This window comes from Populus trichocarpa, chromosome 1, assembly GCF_000002775.5.
Source record: "Populus trichocarpa isolate Nisqually-1 chromosome 1, P.trichocarpa_v4.1, whole genome shotgun sequence".
NCBI classification, from domain to species: Eukaryota; Viridiplantae; Streptophyta; class Magnoliopsida; order Malpighiales; family Salicaceae; genus Populus; species Populus trichocarpa.
Window position 1 is genome coordinate 17,103,207 of NC_037285.2, and position 21,700 is coordinate 17,124,906.

Sequence of the window (21,700 nt, forward strand, 5' to 3'; positions counted from 1 at the left end):
AGGAATCGTTCTTGCAGGAAGAGAGAGTTCAGAAACAAGCTGCCGTGTTGCGGCAAAAACCAATTTGAAGTCGGAAATAGAAGCTGGCAGGATTAGGAACTCTGACTTAAATAATTTTAAGTTCTGATTTAATCAACTACCTTAGATTATATAGATTAGAATTATCTTTATCAATTATCAATTATTATTATTTATTTAGAACTCTTCTTAGGCTCAATTGAAAGGCTATAAATAACCAAGGTGTACTGATGCTTTGGCAATTAATAAGAAAAATATCAAGCACCTTCAGAAACAAGAAATGAATTAAAGAAACCATCTAGGTGGTGGCCCAGTGATAAAAACTTGGGACCAAGAGGTTTGCTCCCTCTGTGGTCTCAGGTTCGAGCCCTATGGTTGCTCATATGATAGCCACTGGAGGCTTACATGGTCGTTAACTTCAGGGCCCGTGGGATTAGTCGAGGTGTGCGTAAGCTGACCCGGACACCCACGTTAAACTAAAAAAAAAAAAGAAATGAATTGAAGAATAGGAGTCCGAACTGCAAATTCTGAGTTAGGTATGCTGCAGATCGGTTTCCAAGAACAACAACAACGAAGGGGTTGTGATCAATTCTAACAATAAACACTCCTCCGAACCGTGGATGCAATTTTCATCTTTTGCAGGAGAGGATATGGTTGCTTGGCTCAGCCGAGCAAACCATATCTCGAAGGAAGATATGGTCAACAACGCTGTCTTTTTCCTTGATGGAGAAAATTTACCGAAAAAAAAATAAAGAAGACCATCAGATAGAAGGATTTTGAAAGAGAGGTTCTGACTAATTTCAATCCTACAAGATAACTGGACAAATCAGGAGCTATCTCACACTTGACAAATTAACCAGCACACCTACTGAAGGAGTTTGAGATGTTTTCAAATCTGATAGAAGAGTAGCCTGAAAAGGGTGTTGTAGGCACCTTCATTGCGGCCTAAAACCCCGCCTTGCAAAGGAAGTCTAAGCAAATTATCTAACCTTGACAAGGAAAGCTATTATGTATGTTCATCTTGTTGACTTTCTCAAAACATATAAATATAATAAAAATAGTAATAAAAAAATTCTAAGTATCTCATTAGACAATCTAAGATTTTTTAGAGTTTAAGATTACTAGAATAATAATTCATTTTTTTGGTATGTATGTGTTTTTTAAGTGTATCTCTATTCCATTGCATTAGAACATTATATAATCTGTATAGAAAATATAAAGTATAACATTTTATTTATAGAGAAAACTTGATAATCTATAAATAGTAAAATGTTACTTTGCCCCCTTAAAAAATATCACATATATTATTTTAGAATAGTTTTAGAAATCTATTCAATCGAGTCCCAACTTGGTTTTTTTAGGATTATAATCTTAATTTTCTATATAAATTATATTCTAATCCTTAATTTTTAAAACTTATTTACAATTAATTTATACTTAATTAATAATCCTAGTTTAATTTCTTGCCCATGGTTCTTTATTTGTGTGACCCATTAAGTTCCCTAATATCTTGACCCAAATATAAATCATATTCCTTATCAAAATAGAATTAAATAAATTAAATAATTTAATTTATTATCAATTCAATAATTGATTGATTTATATTTAAAGATCAAGTACAGTGTCTAACAACATGCCATGATTTCCTAAATATTATAAAAGTTATAAGTTGTTTGACTTAGTAACTAGTTTTTGAAAATAATTATTATCCCTTCATCAATAATGTTTCAATTTAGACATTGAAGCATGGAGTATATCTACTATGTTAAATTATATTTGTTCTCAACACCATAATTACTGATTTTTTGAATAAGATTTGAAGCTTTTTTCAAATCTCATTACATCTTGTTATATGATTTTACAATCAATAATATTTGAGAATATTTGCAATATTTTTTCTAATTATCTAGTGCGATGAATCATCTCTTAATCACTTAAACACTTTTATATAGTTCATGTTATACCAAACATATACTCATTTGTTACCCTTGATTAAGACAACATATAGTCAGGATTAAACTATAACATTTTCTATATAAAATAACTTGTTGATCTCAAGTATAAGGATCAATTATATAACCATTACATTTCCATAGACACAAGTGATTTCTCCACATGAAATCCTCATATGGGACAATTTACTATATGTGTCATCTGACAAACACCTATAAATTAGTTATAGGTATGTCTCATACCTCGACTTATAAAAACAATTATTTCATTTCATAGAGAAATAATACAATATGTACCGATCGTAGATGTAATTAATGTGCTGCCTCAATAGAATATCAACTAAGAATATTTAGGAACAATAATTTAATGCAATAAAAATATCATTATTATAAAAAATATTCAGTAAAAGAAATCAAGTCTTTGTAAAGTTCTTGATCAAATAATTTAATGCTAAGAGCCTAAGAGAGAAAGGGTTGTGATTTATTCAGTACGTGTGCTGGTTAATTTGTCAGTGTTTGGTACTATGGTAGCTGTTGTAGTTGTGGTTTGAAAAAAATTATTTTATAAAAAGTACTTTTAGTTGAGGTTGGTTTGGAAAAATATATGTTTAGTTAAAACTGTGGTTGAAATTGAGGTTGAACAAAAAGTAGTATAATGTGTTTGGTTAAAAGAATGTTTTTCAAATTGAAGTTATATATATTGATAGTTTTTAATTTAAATATTGTAGATTTAACTACTGTTATTACATCATGAAATAAATAATATTGATATGAAATATTTTTTATTGTTCCATTAAACTGCGTGCAATTTCATAACGTACAAAATCTATCCAACAAGGACTATATTTTTCAAGATTTCTTAAGCGCGCAACAATATCAGGTAAAATATCATTAAGAATAAAATTGAGGTTGCGATCAAATTCTGCAAATGCTACGTCATCAAGTGATCTCCTTCTAATTTTTTGAATAAAAGACATTTTAAAAAAATAAAAATAAAATTTAACTGGATCGGACCCGGTTCAATACATTTAGTTTTGGACCGGATCCGGACCGGTCGGAACAGTGGAGAGTGACTCCATTATTCACGTAAACAGTGGAGTTAAACTCTCCACTGTACAAAAACACACAGCAGCATGAGAAGCAAGAAAAAATTGCTTCAGCAGAACCCACGGTTAAACCTCATTTTTAATGGGTTCCATGAGCCAAACCACAATTGCTAATTATAACCAAACATTATATTATTATGTTTGAAAAAAAAAAAAACAGCAGCTACCACATAGCCAAACGAGTTTTAACTGCTATGAAAAATCCATCTTGGTCATAAATGCAAACATCCCTAGATGTATATGATTGAGACTTAGGAGGAGGACACTGATGAATTGAAAAAAGAATACAGAATCCACCAGTGATGAATCCGTGATCGTATGGTATTAATGCATGCTTTGACTAGCTAGAGTCTATGGATCTAAAACATGTTAGTGGCCATCGTGATCAAATAATTTCATTAACACCCCATGTAATATATACTTGGGAATGTGCTCGAGATTCGATCCATAACTAGAGAGAAACGATGCCAATTATTAATTAATTTTAATAACATCCATCATTCTGATATTTCTCCCTCTTAAGAGATGTAAAAAGCACGAAAATTTCCCATTAATGATGCACGAATTGGTCAACGGCATAATTTTATTTATTTGTCTCCATGTGAGTGTATTCTGTTAGGAAAAATCACAATAAAAAATTTTTAATTGAGTTTTACGCATGAGCACAGTATATTGTATACAAATTATGAATACATAATATTAATAATATGATAAAATTAATTAACTTAGCGTGCTCATAAACTAAATACAAAAGAACGAAATTAGATTTCATAGATATAATAATAAAGTAAATATATTCTACTTATTTATTGAAGAAATTTGAATGAAAAAATATAAGACTTAAAAAACATGACTAGAGAGAAAAAATACACAACTAGAATGCAAAAAACTTCGGAAAAAGCAAAAATACTCATGCTCTTCTTCGGTACAATCCCCCCGGCCTCTATTTATACAGGAATCAGGGCAATTAATTTTCAACTAAGAAAATTACTTTTGGCATTTTTATTAGTTAAGAAAAACATTAAAAATATTTAAAACTTTAATACAAACATTTAAGATTTTAAACTATGCAATTATTAAAAAAAAAAACAGATTAAACAGATTCAATAAATCTAGATATGTATTATTTATGGACCGCTAAAACATAATTATTTTAAGCTAAAAAATTATTTATAATAAATTAAAACCCGAGCCAAATATAAGGATGATTTAAACCCAAAATTCACTTAACTTGGGATTTTAATCGTTTAAAAGTTTTGGTGTTTTAGAGTCTAGTTTTAACTTTTTAATATTTTGAAATGTAAATAACCAAAAACAAAACTCTTGTAAACTTATTTGAAATTAAATTTTTATTTATTTACAAATAGTTTTTTGAATTCAATTTGTTATTGACCCTGTAATCGGGTTGTAGTGTGGAAACCTGGAATCTTCGTAATTACAAGGGCCCATTCTGCCTAACCACGAAGGTTCGTGGGTGAAAAACAATTCCTTGAAGTTGCCAAAGCTGAAAGAAGAGGCGTCAATCTGCCAGCTCCCTCCTTTCGAGGGTTCTCCATCAATGGCGCTCTAAATTGAAATAAACAAGACAAAATTAAACCTAATAGAAAGACTTGAAAAACAATAACAACTGTGTAGAATGTGAACAAAAAACAAGTTTAAAATATGTTGAAGGAGAAAAACAAACGACTTCACCAACCAACAACATGTGGAGAGTTTTTTAATGCCCACTAGAACTAGAAAATGTAGCCCACCTACCTTGCATGCTCTTGTCATTGTAGCACCACCCTTTTCTTCACTATTACAGGCTCTCATCAGGCATATAATATATATATATATATATATATAATCTAGGATTAATTAAGCCTATTTGGCTTTGTTGTTGAACGGTGAGCCTTGTCAACTTGAACTCTCGTGGGATACTTCCAATGGCCTTGCCTTAATTAATTTGATAATACACATGTAATAATTAGCAAATTTAAGATTAGAAGATTCATCTAATGGCAAGCTCCGCTAGGAGACTGTTTCCAGCTGACAACTTATCAAATAGATAAGAAATACGTATGTATGGTGATGTAGAACAGATAACTCTATAGTATATGGAATAAGTAGACACGTATAATGAGTAGTTTGCCTTTACAAAGACTTGGTTTCTTTTACTGAATATTTTTTAAGATTCTATTAGAATTTATTTTAACATAACTAATGAAAATATAGAAAAAGCCTTCCTAGAAGTAGTTTTCATAATAGTTATCATACCCGACTCAAGGTTGACCCGGTCAAGGAGTCAGATCTCAGGTTACACAGGTTGACTCGAATCAACCCAAAAAATAAAAAAAAATATTTGAAGTTTTAATATTTCATAGGAAAAAATTAAGAAACAATTCATGTGAATATAAGCTATATATATTATAAATAATAAAGTTTAAAAGATTATTTCAAAAGGTTTTTTATTCCACGTTGAAAAACATAACTCTTTTCTTGTGAACATAGAATATATATACTAAAAGACTTCAAATCTCACATTGAAAAAATAATTGTTTTCTTGTGAATATAGAGTATATATACCAAAAGGTTTCAGATCTCACATTGAAAAAATAAAACATTCTTCTAGTATTTATATAGTGAACTTTGAAAATGATTAATAACCAATTAAAAAAATAAAAAAAGAGGGTCTCTAGCTAAGAGAAAAAACACATTTGAAAAGGAAAAAAAAACGGGTCTCATCCGGGTTTTGCTAGATCGCCTAGGTCGCGTGTTAAACAGGTTTTGCTGGGTTTTTGCTCATCCTGATCTTTTGCCTTACCCGAACCAATCCAGCCACCATGTCGATCGGGTCCCGGGTCGACCCATCGGGCCGATCCAGGTTTAATAACTATGGTTTTCTTAGATTCACTTCCACAAAAATAACAGCCATTAGACTTATAGGATATATTATTGATTTGGATCCTCTCATATTTTCAAGTTCTATATCTCACAATTGGTTACGAATTCAACGATTCGGATTATAATTAAGGTGAGTGAAATAAATAGGGATTGAGATCCTCTTATGCTGGTTAAATCTAAATTAGTGAATATAAACTGAATTTAAATGGTTTAGTATAATGAAAAATAATGATAATAGCTTACTCCTTATTGTTTTATTCATGTCACCTATATAGTACAAAACATTGAATTCAAAATCAATGATTAGGCTTGGAATATGACTAGTATGATCCAAAACTAATAATAAAATAATATGAGTTAAATTATTTACTAATTATGCTCATTCAATTTAAATTTAATGATTTTGGGTTTAATTATCCTAGCCATACAAGTGGTTAAGGAAATAATTGCATTCAATACTAATATTTTCATTCGGTTTTTTTAATTATTCTATTGGTATAATTAGTACAAAATTTGCGTACAAAAACGAACAATTATTCGTTTCATACTTAACCAGTTATTAAACATTGTTAGAGCACTCCTTCAATTATTAGTTGTTTGTTTAGAATTAAAAAAAAAAGTACAAAATTTGTATTTATTGAAAGAATTCTCTCAATGAATTAAATAAAAAAAATATTTAAACCGTTAGTGCATTTTCCTAATATGTAAATTTCCAATGGTAATTTATATCAATAAATACGACAAAACCTTTTTTATTGATATTTATAGTTTGAAAAACTCTAAACATTATGTCTTTTTGGAAATTAAATCTCAAAACAAATGCAATAAAAATATTTAAATTTTTGCTACGTAAAGTAGATTCCAATTAGTGGGTCTGGCGACAAGAAAGTTTGCTCAATCTCTTGACTTCTTGAATTTGGACTTTGAAATCAATTATGTTTTGTATTGTGAAGAAGATTATATTTTAAAATATTTTTTTATTTAAAAATATATTAAAATAATATTTTTTTTATTTTTTAAAATTTATTTTTTATATTTATATATGAAAACATCAAAAAAAATTAATTTGAAATAAAAAAAATAAACTAATTAATTTTTTGAAAAGTGCTTTTATAATAAAAAACAAATGAGCTCTAAAATCATTTTAAAAAAAAAAACCATAGTCTGGATTGATATATAAACTGGTTGGAGGATGTTTCTGAATGTCTTACCAAAAGAACAAATTTAAAAACAATAGCTAACGAGAGATGAAGATTTGAAGACTATGCATTAATTTTTTTAGTATAAGCATGTATATAAATTACTCATGAATTATGCCCAAAATTGAGAAAAAAATCCATAAAATACAATGTTAAACTGTTTTAAAGATTTTCGCAGACAATTTTGTTTAAGATTCTCAATATAATTTTCATAATATATAGTAATAATACAATTGAATTTGTGCTGCGGAATTATGAATAGTGCATTTTGTCTTACATTACTTAACAAAAGATAAAAATAATTTTATGTTTCATAAAGTATACTTAGTTATAGTATACAATTAATAGAGGGTTTAAATCCATGCTCACCCATAATCGGCCCAAAAGGAAAGAATCATATGAAGCGTAGGAAAATTAACTATAATTAAAACTACACAGTGTTTCATTGTACCGTGTAGTTCACATTGAAACATTGAGCTTTTTTTATTTATTTTGCATTCTACACTGCGCAATGCAGTGCACAATGAAAAGGCAGCCTTTCAGTTTTTTTTCTTTTTTCTTTGTTTTTTTAATGATTTTTTTTTTAATTTAATTTGTTAATGTTAAATTTTTTCTATTTAGTTATCAGGCTTTCATGACACGGATCTCGGGTTTGGCGGGTTAACCTGGTTTGACGGGTTAACCCAATTTTTTTTTGTTTTTTTCTTTTTAATTAATTTTTTTCATTTAATTTAGTTTGTTAATATTAAATTTCTTTATATTTAGTATCAAAGTTTCATGGCACGGATCCCGGGTTTGACTGGTTATCACGTCAAATTTATTTTCTATTTAATTATCAAACTTTCATGACACAAATCCAAGATTCAGTCCACGGTGAAAAGGCTGCTGCCTTTCGGTTTTTTTTTCCTTTTTTTCTTTGTTTTTGTTTTTTAATGATTTTTTTTGTTTAATTTAATTTGTTAATGTTAAATTTTTTTTCTATTTAGTTATCAGACTTTCATGGCACGGATCCCGGGTTTGGCAAGTTAATCTGGTTTGACGGGTTAACCCGAAATATTTGTTTTACTTTTTTTTCTTTTAATTAATTTTTTTTCGTTTAATTTAGTTTGTTAATGTTAAATTTTTTTCTATTTAGTATCAAAGTTTCATGGCACGGATCCCAGATTTGATGTGTTAACCCAATTAATTCTAGGTTAACCCGTCAAATTTTTTTTTATTTAGTTATCAAACTTTCATGACACGAATCCAAGGTTTGACGGGTTAACCTGGTTTGAAGGGTTAACCCATTTAATTCAGATTTTTTTTCTTTTTCTTCATTAGTTTTTTTCTTCCTGTTGGATTTTTATCTTTTTTCTTTCTTTTTAATTAATCTATTTCATTATCACACTTTTATGACATGACCTTATAGTCAGACCTGCATCCAAAGCTCTTGGGTCTGGTGTTGCAGCCAGATTCACTTAAACTTAAGTCATGCGAGTTTAATATTATTATTAATATTATAAATATTACTCTTGGGTCAAAAGTTGCAGCTAGACCCAAGGCTCTTGGATATATCTTTGCCGAAAAATCTAACACTCTTAGATCTTAGCCTTTTCTGATATTTTTATGAAAAAAAAAAACAAATTAACCCCGCGGCGTATACCTTTGTTTTTTTTTTCCTTTTTTTTTCTTTTTAAGCCTTTCACTATGGACTACATAGTGCAGTCCACGGTGAAAAGGCTGATGTCTTTTTTTTCTTTTTAATTTTTTTTTAATTCAGTTTGTTAATATTAAATTTTGTTCTATTTTGTTATCAGACTTTCATGACACGGATCCCTGGTTTGACGGGTTAACCCAATTAGTTCATTTTTTTTTCTTTTTCTTCATTAGTTTTTTTCTTCCTATAGGTTTTTTTTTTCTTTGTTTTTTCCTTTTTAATTAATATTTTTTGTTTAATTTAGTTTGTTAATATTAAATTTCTTTCTATTTAGTTTTCAGACTTTTATGACACGGATCTCAGGTTTGACGGGTTAACCTAGTTAATTTAGATTTTTCTTTCTTTTTCTTCATTAGTTTTTTTCTTCCTATAGGTTTTTTTTCCTTTTTTTTTTTCTTTTTAATTAATATTTTCTTTGTTTAATTTAGTTCATTAATCTTAAATTTTTTTCTATTTAATTATCACACTCTCATGACACGAATATCAGGTTTGATAGGTTAACATGATTTGGCAGGTTAACCTAGTTAATTCAGATTTTTTTCTTTTTCTTCATTAGTTTTTTCTTCCAATTTCATCTTTAAATATTGTAACTATAACTAAAAGAAATCAACCTTTCACTGTGGATTGCACTGTGCAAATCCACAGTGAAAGGCAGATACCTTTTAGTTATAGGTTTTTTTGTTGCTTTTTTCTTTGTTTTTTTTTAAATTAATATTTTTTTTCTTTGATTGAGTTTGTTAATATTAATTTTTTTTTTCTATTTAGTTATCACACTCTCATAACATAGATCCCAAGTTTAACGGGTTAACCTGGTTTGACGGGTTAAACCACTTGACTTAAATTTTTTTCTTTTTCTTAAGTAGTTTTTTTTCTTCTAATTTCATCTTTTAATATCAATTTGATTAAGAATTAAACTTTATGATTCGTTTTGTTTACTTTTCATTAGATTATTGTGATTTCATGAAGGGATTTTATTGTACCCCTCCTCGCAAAGCACTATTCTAATGCTTTGCTTTGTTGTTTTTTTCTTTATATTTTTTTCTTTTCAATTAATCTTTTTGTAATTTCATTCTATAATATTAAATTTTTTTCTATTTTGTTATCACATTTTTATAACACGACCTTACAGCCAGACCCACATCCAAGGCTCTTGGGTTTGGTGTTGCAGCCAGACCCACTTAAACTTGGGTCATGAAAGTTTAATATTATTATTAATATTATAAAAATTACTCTTGGATCAGGCGTTGCAGTCAGATCCAAGGCTCTTGGGTATAGTTTTGTAGAAAAACCTAACACTCTTAGATTTTATTTTATTTTTAATTTTTTTTATGTAAAAAAAATTGACTCGCGGCATAGCGCGGCAACGCAGCTAATATATATGTATATCTGCTCACAAAATGTAAAGAATATTCGATCAGATTCGTTGATTAAGAACTCCATACTATTGACTAACTTGAAGATGAAGTTCAAACAGAACTACATATTTCTTCATTTATTTTATTACAAAATCGAAAAACCTTCTATCATGTTTGTTAAATAAGACAGAAAAATAGGTAAAAGAAATTTTGTTTTAAAAAAATAAAAATAATTTAAAAGAAGTATTAGGAATAAACAAAATTGGCACTAACAAATAAAAAGACTTGTTAATCAAAATAATATATTTTGAATTGTAATCCAATCACTAATTATAGAGAAGATTAAGTACCTAAACAAAGAATGAAATCAAGAATTTTGAATAGTTGAATCCAATAATTTATTTTCATAATTTTTTTAGTTGTATTCCTATTATACTTTTTAGTTATTTGATTATAACGACACATCTTATTAATAATTATTTATTTATTTTTAACATGGTATTGGAGCAATGAATCTCATATATTGAGTATTGTTTTTTCATTTTTTTTATCTTATTGGCAAGCAACATTTTGCTCATTGTTTTCCACCGACCATTAGTTTATTTTATTAATCTTTATTTACTTTCTTTTCTTAACTTTTTTTTTTTATGTTTACCTTTTTCTTTCTATAATTACAATACATCCCTTACAAGAAAATCATATTATTATCAACCTATATTTTGATTAAGTGATTTAAACTCTAATACTATAATTTACTAGCTTTTTTTTATCGTTCTTAGAATCACAATTTGAAAACAATTTTTTTATTATGCCTTTCATGACATTTCTCTCATTCATGAAGTATTAACTTCATGTTATATTTTTTCAAGTTACAAATTTGAGTAAAGTTTGACTTGAATTTTTTATGATCCACGAGAGTTAAATATTGTCATGTAGATTTTGTTTTGTTTTTTATTTTTTGTTTTTGTTTTTCATTGGTTGTTATTGGTTTGAAATAGCCTTTGCATGGAAATTATTTTTCTAAATGTTCATCAAGATTTCAATATATCTTTAAATATAGATATCAAATCCATGAAGATTTTATTTAAAATCTCTATAAGTTTAAGCGAGCATATTGAGAAAAAAAATACATATTTGGATTGCAATCCAATAAATACAATCACCAATAATGAAGAAAATCGAGCACTACATCAAAATATAAAATCAAGAATTTTGAATAATTAAAGATTTTAATTTATTTTCATAATTATTTGGTTGTGTTCTATGAATACCTTTTAATTGGTTGATTGTAACCATATATATCATATCAATAAAGTTTCTTATTTTTAACAAGATTAACTAATTGTTTGTACTCCACAAAAACTTTAGGCCCAAGTAAATGGAAAGATTTTGTCATTAAAATCCTGTTTGTTTGCCAAAAAATAGATTTATATAAAAAATAGTTTTCATATAAAGTAAATTAATGAGAAGTGAATTATTTTTAAATGTTTGATAATGTAAAAAAAATGAGTTGGAAAACACTTTCTAATATTTGGCTATGATATGAAAAATGAACTGGAAAATAACTTGTTAAATTTTTTATTTTTTCGAGTTTATCAAAAGAATGAAGATCAAAACTGACAGATGAAAAAGTTATAAAATATTAGGATTGCTATTTATTTTTTCGAGTTTATGAAAAGAATGGAGGATGAAATTGAAAAAAATCAATTTTATAAATTATTTCAAATAAAAAAAATAGCAATCAAAAGAATGTGACCAGATTTGATAGAAAAAAAAATGAAAGATGATGAAATTGAAAAACAAATTTTAATTTCATAAATTATTTGAAATAAAATAAAAAACAATAAAAAAAATAAGAACCAAATCTGATAGATAAAAAATTCAATTAAAAAAATAAGATAAAAACAAATAATAATCAAAAGTATAAGAACCAAAATTGATATGAAAATCAAATTAATAAAAAAATTTGAATTTATTGTAATTTTTTAAAAAGTGTATTTAACTTAAAATAAAAAATATTTTTCTGAAAACAAAATGAAATTTTTATTTGACTAAAAATTATTTTTCATTAATTAATTCTTCTAATAACAAACAAATAAAGAATTTTGAAAAAACTATTTTTCATGAAATGAAACAAACGGCCGCTTTCACTAGCTATCAATCCTCATATTTTACTTCATCGAGGACTTCTCCCGTATGATTACTGCCTCCATTTGGCCATGCATACAGAACCCATAAAATTGCTTGCAGAAAAATTAAAATGGTCTTCAAAATCAGTGATAAATTCATTTCCACAGGAACATTCCATGTAGACACGGGGAGGAAAGTTGGTAAGGCCAATCAAGTTGGAATACACCTGCGCAACCAGGACTTGCCATCTATTCTAATCGACTATTTTTATTTTTATTTTTATTTTTATACGAACGTTGACAAATTCTCCATCTGCAAATTTCACCCTCTCCTCTTTCTCACTTGCTACTATATATACCCTCGAACTTCTCTAGAGGAAATGGAACTTAATCCACCACTCTCATTCATTTACAAGGGAAGAGAGGGAGGGAGAACTCCTCAAGATTTTCTTGGTGAGAAAGTGAGAAGCGAACTTTCAAAACTCCACCAACCAACCCTCTTTCGACTCGTTCCTTCCTCCTAAGAGATAACAGAATTCAACATCATTTCCATTTTTTTATTTCAAGAAACCAGAGAGAGTAAGTTCTTGCATGTTTGCCTTTATTTTAGCATCAGTTTGGTAGGTGAAGAAAAAGGATTTTAAAGAACACAAAATCTTGGTTGTGATTTCTTCAGTACCATGAAGACCTCACCTCAACATAGCGTAATGGTTGCTGCTCTAGGCTCAGGCTTTCATGCTAGGCTAACTCACCAAACTTAACACTTTGACATTGGGCTTAATTAATTCAATTGATGAATAGAATTCGTTGCTTCTTCTTTGCTCTCTTAACCTTCTCTCGGCAAGCAAACAACAGAAAGTCTTCTCTTTTATTGTTTTTTTTTTTAATTATTATTATTATCATTGTTTTGGCATTTAAATCAATTTCTTGCTGTTTTATTGTCCATTTCATGATGTGGGACTGATTCGCTTTTTTCTTTTTTCTAAATTCAATTCAGAATAAGAGAAAGATGGACGGCGTAGAGAGAGCTCGAGCTTCCGGTAGACGATCAAGTCACAACAGCTTGAGCAGGAGCATAAGCAGGAGCTTGAGCAGGGCTAGTTGGAACATGGAAGACATGTTTTCAGTTGGCAGGCAATCTAGGAGAAGCAACCTTGTCGATGAAGATGAAGAAGCTCTAAAATGGGCTGCCATAGAGAAGTTACCGACATACAATCGGTTAAGAACAAGTATCATCAAATCTTTCGTGGATACTGAGGACCAAGGCAACAAGATGCTGCAGCATAAAGAAGTTGATGTGAGAAAGCTTGACATAAATGAGAGACAAAATTTTATCGACAAGCTCTTTAAGGTTGCAGAGGAAGATAATGAGAAATACTTGAAGAAATTCAGACAAAGAGTCGATAAGTAAGTTTCTTGTTAACCTCTCTCCCATTATTTATCATAGAATTAGTCCTTTGCTCTTCTGGTTTTGTTTTTTTTTTTTTCCCTGTTTCATCATGGCCCAGATAATCTAGTCTTGTTTTCCAGAAATTAAAGCCAACCAATAAAGCTGTTAGAATCATAAACAAAAAATAGTTCATCAATTGCTTTTCTTTGTTCTCCCCTTCTTAAAAAAAAAAAAAAAACCAGCAGTGAGTATTGTTTTTAATGACATGTAAATTTGACCAAGGCAATCTTGGCGTCACCCAAGTTACATCGGTACTTGTTCTATTTAATCTGTCTTTGATTAATCATTGGTGTATCCAATGTTAAGCCATTTACAGGATCACAGTAAAACTTGATCTTCTCACTCTTTTAGTTACTATGACCGTTTCAACTCATCTCGACCCTGCAGTTCGAGTCAACTCAATTAATAATTTCCCTGTAATTGCAGGGTTGGCATCCGACTCCCGACAATTGAGGTCAGGTTTGATCATTTAACAATTGAAGCTGACTGCCATTTTGGCACCAGAGCTCTCCCCACCCTTCCAAATGCTGCAAGAAACATGTTTGAATCAGCTCTTGGTGTAGTTGGGATTAATTTGGCTCAGAGAACTAAGCTCACAATCCTCAAAGATGCATCTGGGGTTATAAAACCTTCACGGTAATTATATCTGTATCTTTTTTCGTTCTGTAATTACTACTATCTATCCTTTTTCATCACCTGAAGTGACCTTTTAAATTTTGTTCTGTTACAGGATGGCACTACTACTAGGACCACCATCCTCAGGAAAAACAACTCTTTTGTTGGCTCTAGCAGGAAAGTTGGACCCGAGTCTTAAGGTTGGTGACAAATATTTATTATATATAATATATGTTTGTCGTGCATAAGATGGCGTTTTCTTATAATTGATACAATTTCTTTGTTAATAATTGTGGATATTAATTTATTGCATTGACCAGGTTACAGGAGACCTAACATACAATGGATATGAATTCAAGGAATTTATGCCACGGAAATCATCAGCATATATCAGCCAAAACGATGTTCACATAGGAGAAATGACCGTGAAAGAAACCTTGGATTTCTCAGCAAGGTGTCAAGGGGTCGGGACACGATATGGTGATTATATTATACAAAGTTTAATTATTTATTTTCTGTCAATCGAGGGATAAGAAATGAATGAAGATCAACTTTAATTGAATTGGCTATGTTATATTTATACCCGTAGATCTCCTAAGTGAGCTTGCAAGAAGAGAGAAGGATGCTGGAATATTTCCGGAGGCAGAAGTGGATCTTTTCATGAAGGTAAATGCCAAGCAAGCTACAAATTAAGAAAGAGCAAGTTGCCACATGCATGCATATGTGTGCGTGACATCATAAATATTAACAGATCTTGAAGTTACATAATAAATTTCAACTGTAATTTTCAGGCAACTGCAATGGAAGGAGTTGAAAGCAGTCTCATTACTGACTACACACTCAAAGTAAGTTCAATAGAATTTCCCTAACAATGGAATATCATTGCTTGAAATAACCTTTAAGAGGATGGTGGCATGGAAGCTTCATGTGTGGTTCAAGCTGTCTTTATGACTCTTCCAAGTTTCTGATAAACTCACGGTTGTCGCCACTAATTTCTCTTTTGTCAAAGATCTCTCCTCGCCACCCACCACGTTGACTGGTGTCTAGCCATGCTGGCGTGGCTGGGTTGTGCTTGACCCCTTCATTTTTATGTTTTTTTAAGGATTTTTGGTTGGTGAACCAACTTTTGGATGCATTATTACTTTTTCGCTTTCTTTTTTTTCTTCCACCAACTAAGCACATCGTCATAATTTCGAAATTTTGGTGTCAAATACCTATCATGTAATCATACTAAACCTTCCTAATTTCTCCTTTTTTTAATTTTATAATTTTGTTTTGGATGAGCAGATACTAGGACTTGATATATGCAAGGATACCATCGTCGGAGATGACATGATACGAGGGATATCGGGTGGACAGAAAAAGCGAGTGACTACAGGTTGATAATTTATAATATAATTTTCGAATATTATTTATCCAATGATAGGTGGGGGTTGCTTTTCATTTAAGAGAACACTAAAGTTGACAAATTGTGTGCTGACATGTTCTACATGCAGGCCTAAAATTAGCTTTCTGTAATGTTTATTTGACCATTTCCTTGTGGTTCTCCCACCAACTCCGCTTTAGACATCCAGCGCTGGTGTCTTTCTTACAAAAGCCATTCGCAGCTGTCGTTTCTCTGTTATAGGAACCTGTTTAAGAAGTTGCTGCCGTCGAAACTGCAATTACTTACTTAATCATGCTTAAGAAGGATTAAAATAGAGGCCCATCCATCGAATGAAGTCAAAAGAACATTTGTTTAATGATAATATGGGCAAGCATGTAGCTAGCTGCTGTCATTTTGTTTGTTTCCTAATGCTTTAATCTCCATGATTAATCCAGGAGAGATGATTGTTGGGCCCACAAAAACACTTTTCATGGATGAGATATCCACCGGTCTAGATAGCTCCACAACATATCAAATAGTGAAGTGCTTGCAGCACATTGTACACTACACCGAGGCTACAATCTTGGTGTCCCTGCTCCAACCTGCTCCTGAGACGTTTGATCTCTTTGATGATATCATCCTTTTATCAGAAGGCCAGATTGTTTACCAGGGCCCACGAGAACACATTCTTGCTTTCTTTGAGAGCTGTGGGTTCCGCTGTCCTGAGAGGAAGGGCACAGCTGATTTCTTACAAGAGGTAAACCTCTTCGTTTGTTTTTATTGAAACCGGCCCATAACCAACTGGCGGGCTTTGGCCTCTGTCAAGCAAGCCTAGCAGACACCTCATAGTTTTGATTAATGGCTCTTGACTGCAGGTTACTTCGAAGAAAGACCAGGAACAGTATTGGGATGATAGAAACAAGCCATATAGATACGTAACAGTCCCAGAATTTGTTGAAAGGTTCAAGAGGTTCCATGTGGGGATGAGGCTAGAGAATGAGCTTTCCGTGCCATTTGACAAGACCCAAGGCCACAAAGCAGCTCTGTCATTCTCGAAGTATTCTGTTCCCAGAATGGAACTACTCAAGGCATGTTGGGATCGAGAATGGATACTGGTTAAGAGAAATGCATATGTTTATGTAGCCAAGACGGTTCAACTTATTATTATGGCAATTATAATGTCCACGGTGTTCATCAAGTCTAAAATGCACACAAGGAATGAAGGAGATGGAGCGGTATACATTGGTGCCCTTTTGTTTACTATGATCATTAACATGTTCAATGGTTTTGCTGAGCTCTCACTTGTAATCAAGAGGCTTCCAGTATTTTACAAGCAAAGAGATCTTCAATTCCATCCTGCCTGGACTTTCACTCTGCCAACTTTCTTGCTACAGCTGCCAATGTCTATAATTGAGTCTGTTGTTTGGGTGTCAATTACCTATTACTCCGTTGGTTTTGCACCTGACGCTAGCAGGTAAAGAGGCGTAGCCAAACCACAACTTCTCAAATTAACGATGAAGTTGTATTGCATGATCACTTGAGTGACAATTTCCTGATCTTGTTTTTCAGGTTTTTCAAGCAACTGCTGCTGGTATTTTTCATCCAACAGATGGCTTCTGGGCTCTTTAGGCTTATTGCTGGGGTCTGCAGAACCATGATCATTGCCAACACCGGCGGGGCTCTCACTCTACTCCTTGTTTTCTTGCTTGGAGGTTTCATCTTACCTAAAGGTTAGAATGAAATAACATGTTAGCCCCTAGTTATGTCAGAATTCTGAAATTCTTGGCTTTGAATGCATTAATAGAGAGTTGCTACCATGATGACAGGTGCCATTCCAGATTGGTGGGGATGGGGTTATTGGGTTTCACCTTTGTCTTATGGTTTCAATGCCATAGCTGTGAACGAAATGTCTGCACCAAGGTGGATGAACAAAAACGTGAGATATCATGCTCAAAATAACTCTATCTGCAGCATCAACCTTTTCATATTATCAATCAAATATATATACTAGAGTTAGCATTTAGACTTGTGTTATAAATAAAAGCAAGTTTAAGAAGAATATTTTGATTGCATTACAGAGTTCAGACGCCTCTACCAGTTTAGGCACAGCAGTGCTCAAGAACTTTGATGTTTACACAGATAAGAACTGGTATTGGATTGGCACAGCTGCTATTCTAGGCTTTGCTGTTCTATTCAATGTTCTCTTCACCTTTGCTCTCGCGTACTTTAGTCGTAAGTCAAAGCATTACCTTCAATAAAATGTGCATGATGTGAAATTGTTTTACTGATTTCAACTCATTCTCTTCTTTAAGGTAGCTAATCTTCTTCATGTTTTTGTTTGACAATAGCTGCTGGAAAATCACAGGCCATAATCTCTGAGGAAACAACAAAAGAAAGAACCAGGTCAACACAGTCGTTATCCCATTCTAATGGAAACAATACAAGTAAGGAACCTAAAAATATGTGGATTTCATACTCTCTGTTTCAATCTTGTCAGAACTGCATAAAATGCTTCAATTCCTTACATGGACTTGTCATATCACAGGTGAAATGGCAATCTTGAGAACGAGGAGCCCATCCAATCCCAATGGACTAAGTGGAAATGCTGATTCAATTGAGGCAGCAAATGGAGTGGCTCCTAAGAGAGGAATGGTTCTTCCTTTCTCTCCTCTAGCCATGTCCTTTGACAGTATGAATTATTTTGTGGACATGCCCCCGGTAGGAATCAATACCTTCTACTTTCAGTCTAAACTCAATTTATCAAATGCTTCATTCATCCCATAGACATTCTTCTTGTGAACCAAAACTCTTTTATACAGAAAATACCACTTAAAACTCCTTCAGTAACCAATTTTAATTGATGGTAATAGGAAATGAAGGAGCAAGGAGTTCCAGAGGATAGGCTGCAACTACTTCGAGAAGTAACAGGAGCATTTAGGCCTGGAGTACTCACGGCATTAATGGGAGTCAGTGGAGCTGGAAAGACCACACTGATGGATGTTTTGGCAGGAAGAAAGACTGGTGGATACATTGAAGGTGAAATTAAAATTTCCGGGTTCCCCAAGAAACAGGAAACGTTTGCAAGAATTTCTGGATATTGCGAACAGAATGATATCCACTCTCCTCAAGTCACTGTTAAAGAATCATTGATTTATTCAGCATTTCTTCGGCTCCCTAAAGAAGTCAGCAAACAAGAAAAGATGGTAAATTTTGTTACTGTTCCACAATTTAACTTATCATAATTAAAGTCCGAGGTGGTAATTTACGAGCTAAAAAATGGTGGGATTTTATCTTTTCAGATTTTCGTGGATGAAGTGATGGAGTTGGTCGAGCTAAACAATCTCAAGGATGCTGTAGTTGGGCTTCCAGGAATCACAGGGTTGTCAACAGAACAGAGAAAGAGGTTAACAATAGCAGTGGAACTGGTTGCTAATCCCTCCATCATTTTCATGGATGAACCAACTTCTGGTCTTGATGCAAGGGCAGCTGCCATTGTTATGAGGACTGTGAGAAACACTGTGGATACTGGGAGAACAGTTGTCTGTACGATCCATCAACCTAGCATTGACATCTTTGAAGCCTTTGATGAATTGTTATTAATGAAGAGGGGAGGACAAGCAATCTACTCAGGACCATTGGGTCGAAACTCTCACAAGATCATTGAATACTTCGAGGTAATTTGATCTCCCTAAGATTTTCTTGATCCAATAATTGATAAAGATGGATTCCTTAACCTTATTTCATGAATAATGGCTGACTTCTTACAGGCCATTCCTGGAGTCCCTAAAATCAAAGAGAAGTACAATCCAGCAACATGGATGCTAGAAGTGAGTTCAGTTGCAGCTGAAGTCCGGCTTGGAATGGACTTTGCGGAGCAGTACAGATCTTCATCCTTGCATCAGTATGTCCAGTCACAACCATATGAAAATTATTTATTTATGTTATATGCTAAATTTCAAATTTTGAGCTCAATTCTTGTTTCCATATGAGCAGGAGAAACAAGGCTTTGGTGAAGGAGTTGAGCACACCACCACCAGGAGCAACAAACCTTTATTTCGCCACTCAGTATTCAGAGTCTGCATGGGGGCAGTTCAAATCTTGCCTTTGGAAGCAGTGGTGGACATACTGGAGAAGTCCTGATTACAACCTTGTTAGATACTTCTTCACCTTGGTTTGTGCTCTTATGGTTGGTAGCATATTCTGGAAGGTCGGGACAAAAAGGTCAGTATCTATCACTCCTGCTAAGAATACAAACATAACATGGTTGATCTGTTGGCCAAAAATTTATATATGCTCTATGATTATTCAGGGATAGCTCAAGCGATCTGAATATGATTATCGGTGCCATGTATGCTTCTGTCTTGTTTGTTGGTATTAACAACTGCTCAACTGTACAACCAGTTGTAGCAGTCGAAAGAACCGTGTTTTACCGAGAAAAAGCAGCTGGAATGTATTCTGCATTACCCTATGCCATTGCACAGGTGAGTTGAAGTGGAATTAATCTGTATCCTTAAAGAGCTTGTGTAAATATACATCAAACTGACCGAACTCTGTACTATACGACATGCAGGTTGTTTGTGAAATACCATACGTATTTGTTCAAACTACATACTATACACTTATTGTGTATGCCATGGTGTCCTTCGAATGGACTGCAGCCAAATTCTTTTGGTTCTTCTTTGTCAATTTCTTTTCCTTCCTTTACTTCACATACTATGGAATGATGACTGTTTCCGTTACCCCAAACCACCAAGTAGCAGCCATCTTTGCAGCAACATTCTATTCTCTCTTCAATCTTTTCTCTGGCTTCTTTATACCAAGACCGGTACGTTTATTTTCTTTCTTAATTATTGTCTTTTTTTATCATTTTTAACTTAATCTTCGTCTTACTAGTGTAATGACACAATTCTGTTTCCGTTTGAAATTTCAGAAAATTCCCAAGTGGTGGGTCTGGTACTATTGGATTTGCCCTGTAGCGTGGACAGTGTATGGACTAATCGTGTCCCAATATGGTGATGTTATGGACACCATTAATGTTCCTGGTCGCGCTGGTGCTGATCCTACAATAAAGGTTTATATACAAGAAAATTTTGGATATGACCCAGATTTCATGGGGCAGGTTGCCGCAGTCTTGGTTGGCTTTACAGTCTTCTTCGCATTCCTGTTTGCCTTCTGCATAAGGACACTGAACTTCCAGACAAGATAGGAGAGATTTATCAAACTAGTGCTTTAATTTCTTGAAGCACGATTTGTAAGAGCTGAGCTTGTAGATATGTATAATAGGGGACCATACGGATTAAAGTTTAGTAGAAGGTAATATTTGTGGCAATTGTACAAGGTTTGTATCGTTCTTCATAGCAATATATGTTGCAGATTTTGTTTTGCAGACAAGCATGTGCAAACGTATATTAGTTAGTAAAGAAGATGGTCGATACCTTGAGTTCTGAGCTTTGAGAAGCTTATATATAAAATGTAAAGGATATTGAATCACTAGGCGACTTGGGAAAAACATTATTGTTGGAATCAACAATCAAGACAATGTAGCATTTTTCATTTCATATATATATAATGAAAAAAAATTATAATGGTTATTTGCCATTTTGAATTTAACATGAAAGTGTTTTATTACTTCTTTTTTTCATTGAAACCGTCTCTCTTTCTCTCCCTAGTTTAGTCTTTTTCTTCACCATTAATGCTTTTTTTCTCATTATCTTTGAAAGATGATCAAAGTCTTACCTTTATTTATGAATTCATGATTGCTTTAAAAATTTTAATTTTTTATAAATTTACAAAGAAGAGATTATATTTCTCACTCATATAAATATACATAATTTTTATTATAGGTATTCTTTTATACTCCACGTGATATACTATACTAAGATGTGAGAATCACTAAAGCATAACTTATCTTTTATCATGTTCCAGCTAATA

General features: G+C 32.0%; 1 protein-coding gene across 1 annotated transcript; it reads left to right on the forward strand.

The window, feature by feature from the left end:
- The first annotated feature begins 12,703 nt into the window (after positions 1 to 12,703).
- Positions 12,704 to 21,386, forward strand: LOC7475100 (ABC transporter G family member 29). The gene is made up of 22 exons (XM_024601290.2): positions 12,704 to 12,917; positions 13,336 to 13,745; positions 14,215 to 14,424; positions 14,519 to 14,603; positions 14,724 to 14,883; positions 14,993 to 15,069; positions 15,195 to 15,248; positions 15,691 to 15,781; positions 16,225 to 16,526; positions 16,645 to 17,243; positions 17,339 to 17,499; positions 17,596 to 17,705; positions 17,848 to 18,001; positions 18,118 to 18,213; positions 18,315 to 18,487; positions 18,640 to 18,972; positions 19,069 to 19,443; positions 19,537 to 19,670; positions 19,763 to 19,990; positions 20,079 to 20,250; positions 20,340 to 20,594; positions 20,700 to 21,386. The coding sequence occupies exons 2-22, from the start codon at positions 13,348 to 13,350 to the stop codon at positions 20,973 to 20,975; spliced, it is 4,443 nt and encodes a 1,480-aa protein (XP_024457058.1). The 5' UTR covers positions 12,704 to 12,917; positions 13,336 to 13,347; the 3' UTR covers positions 20,976 to 21,386.
- The last annotated feature ends 314 nt before the right edge of the window (positions 21,387 to 21,700 follow it).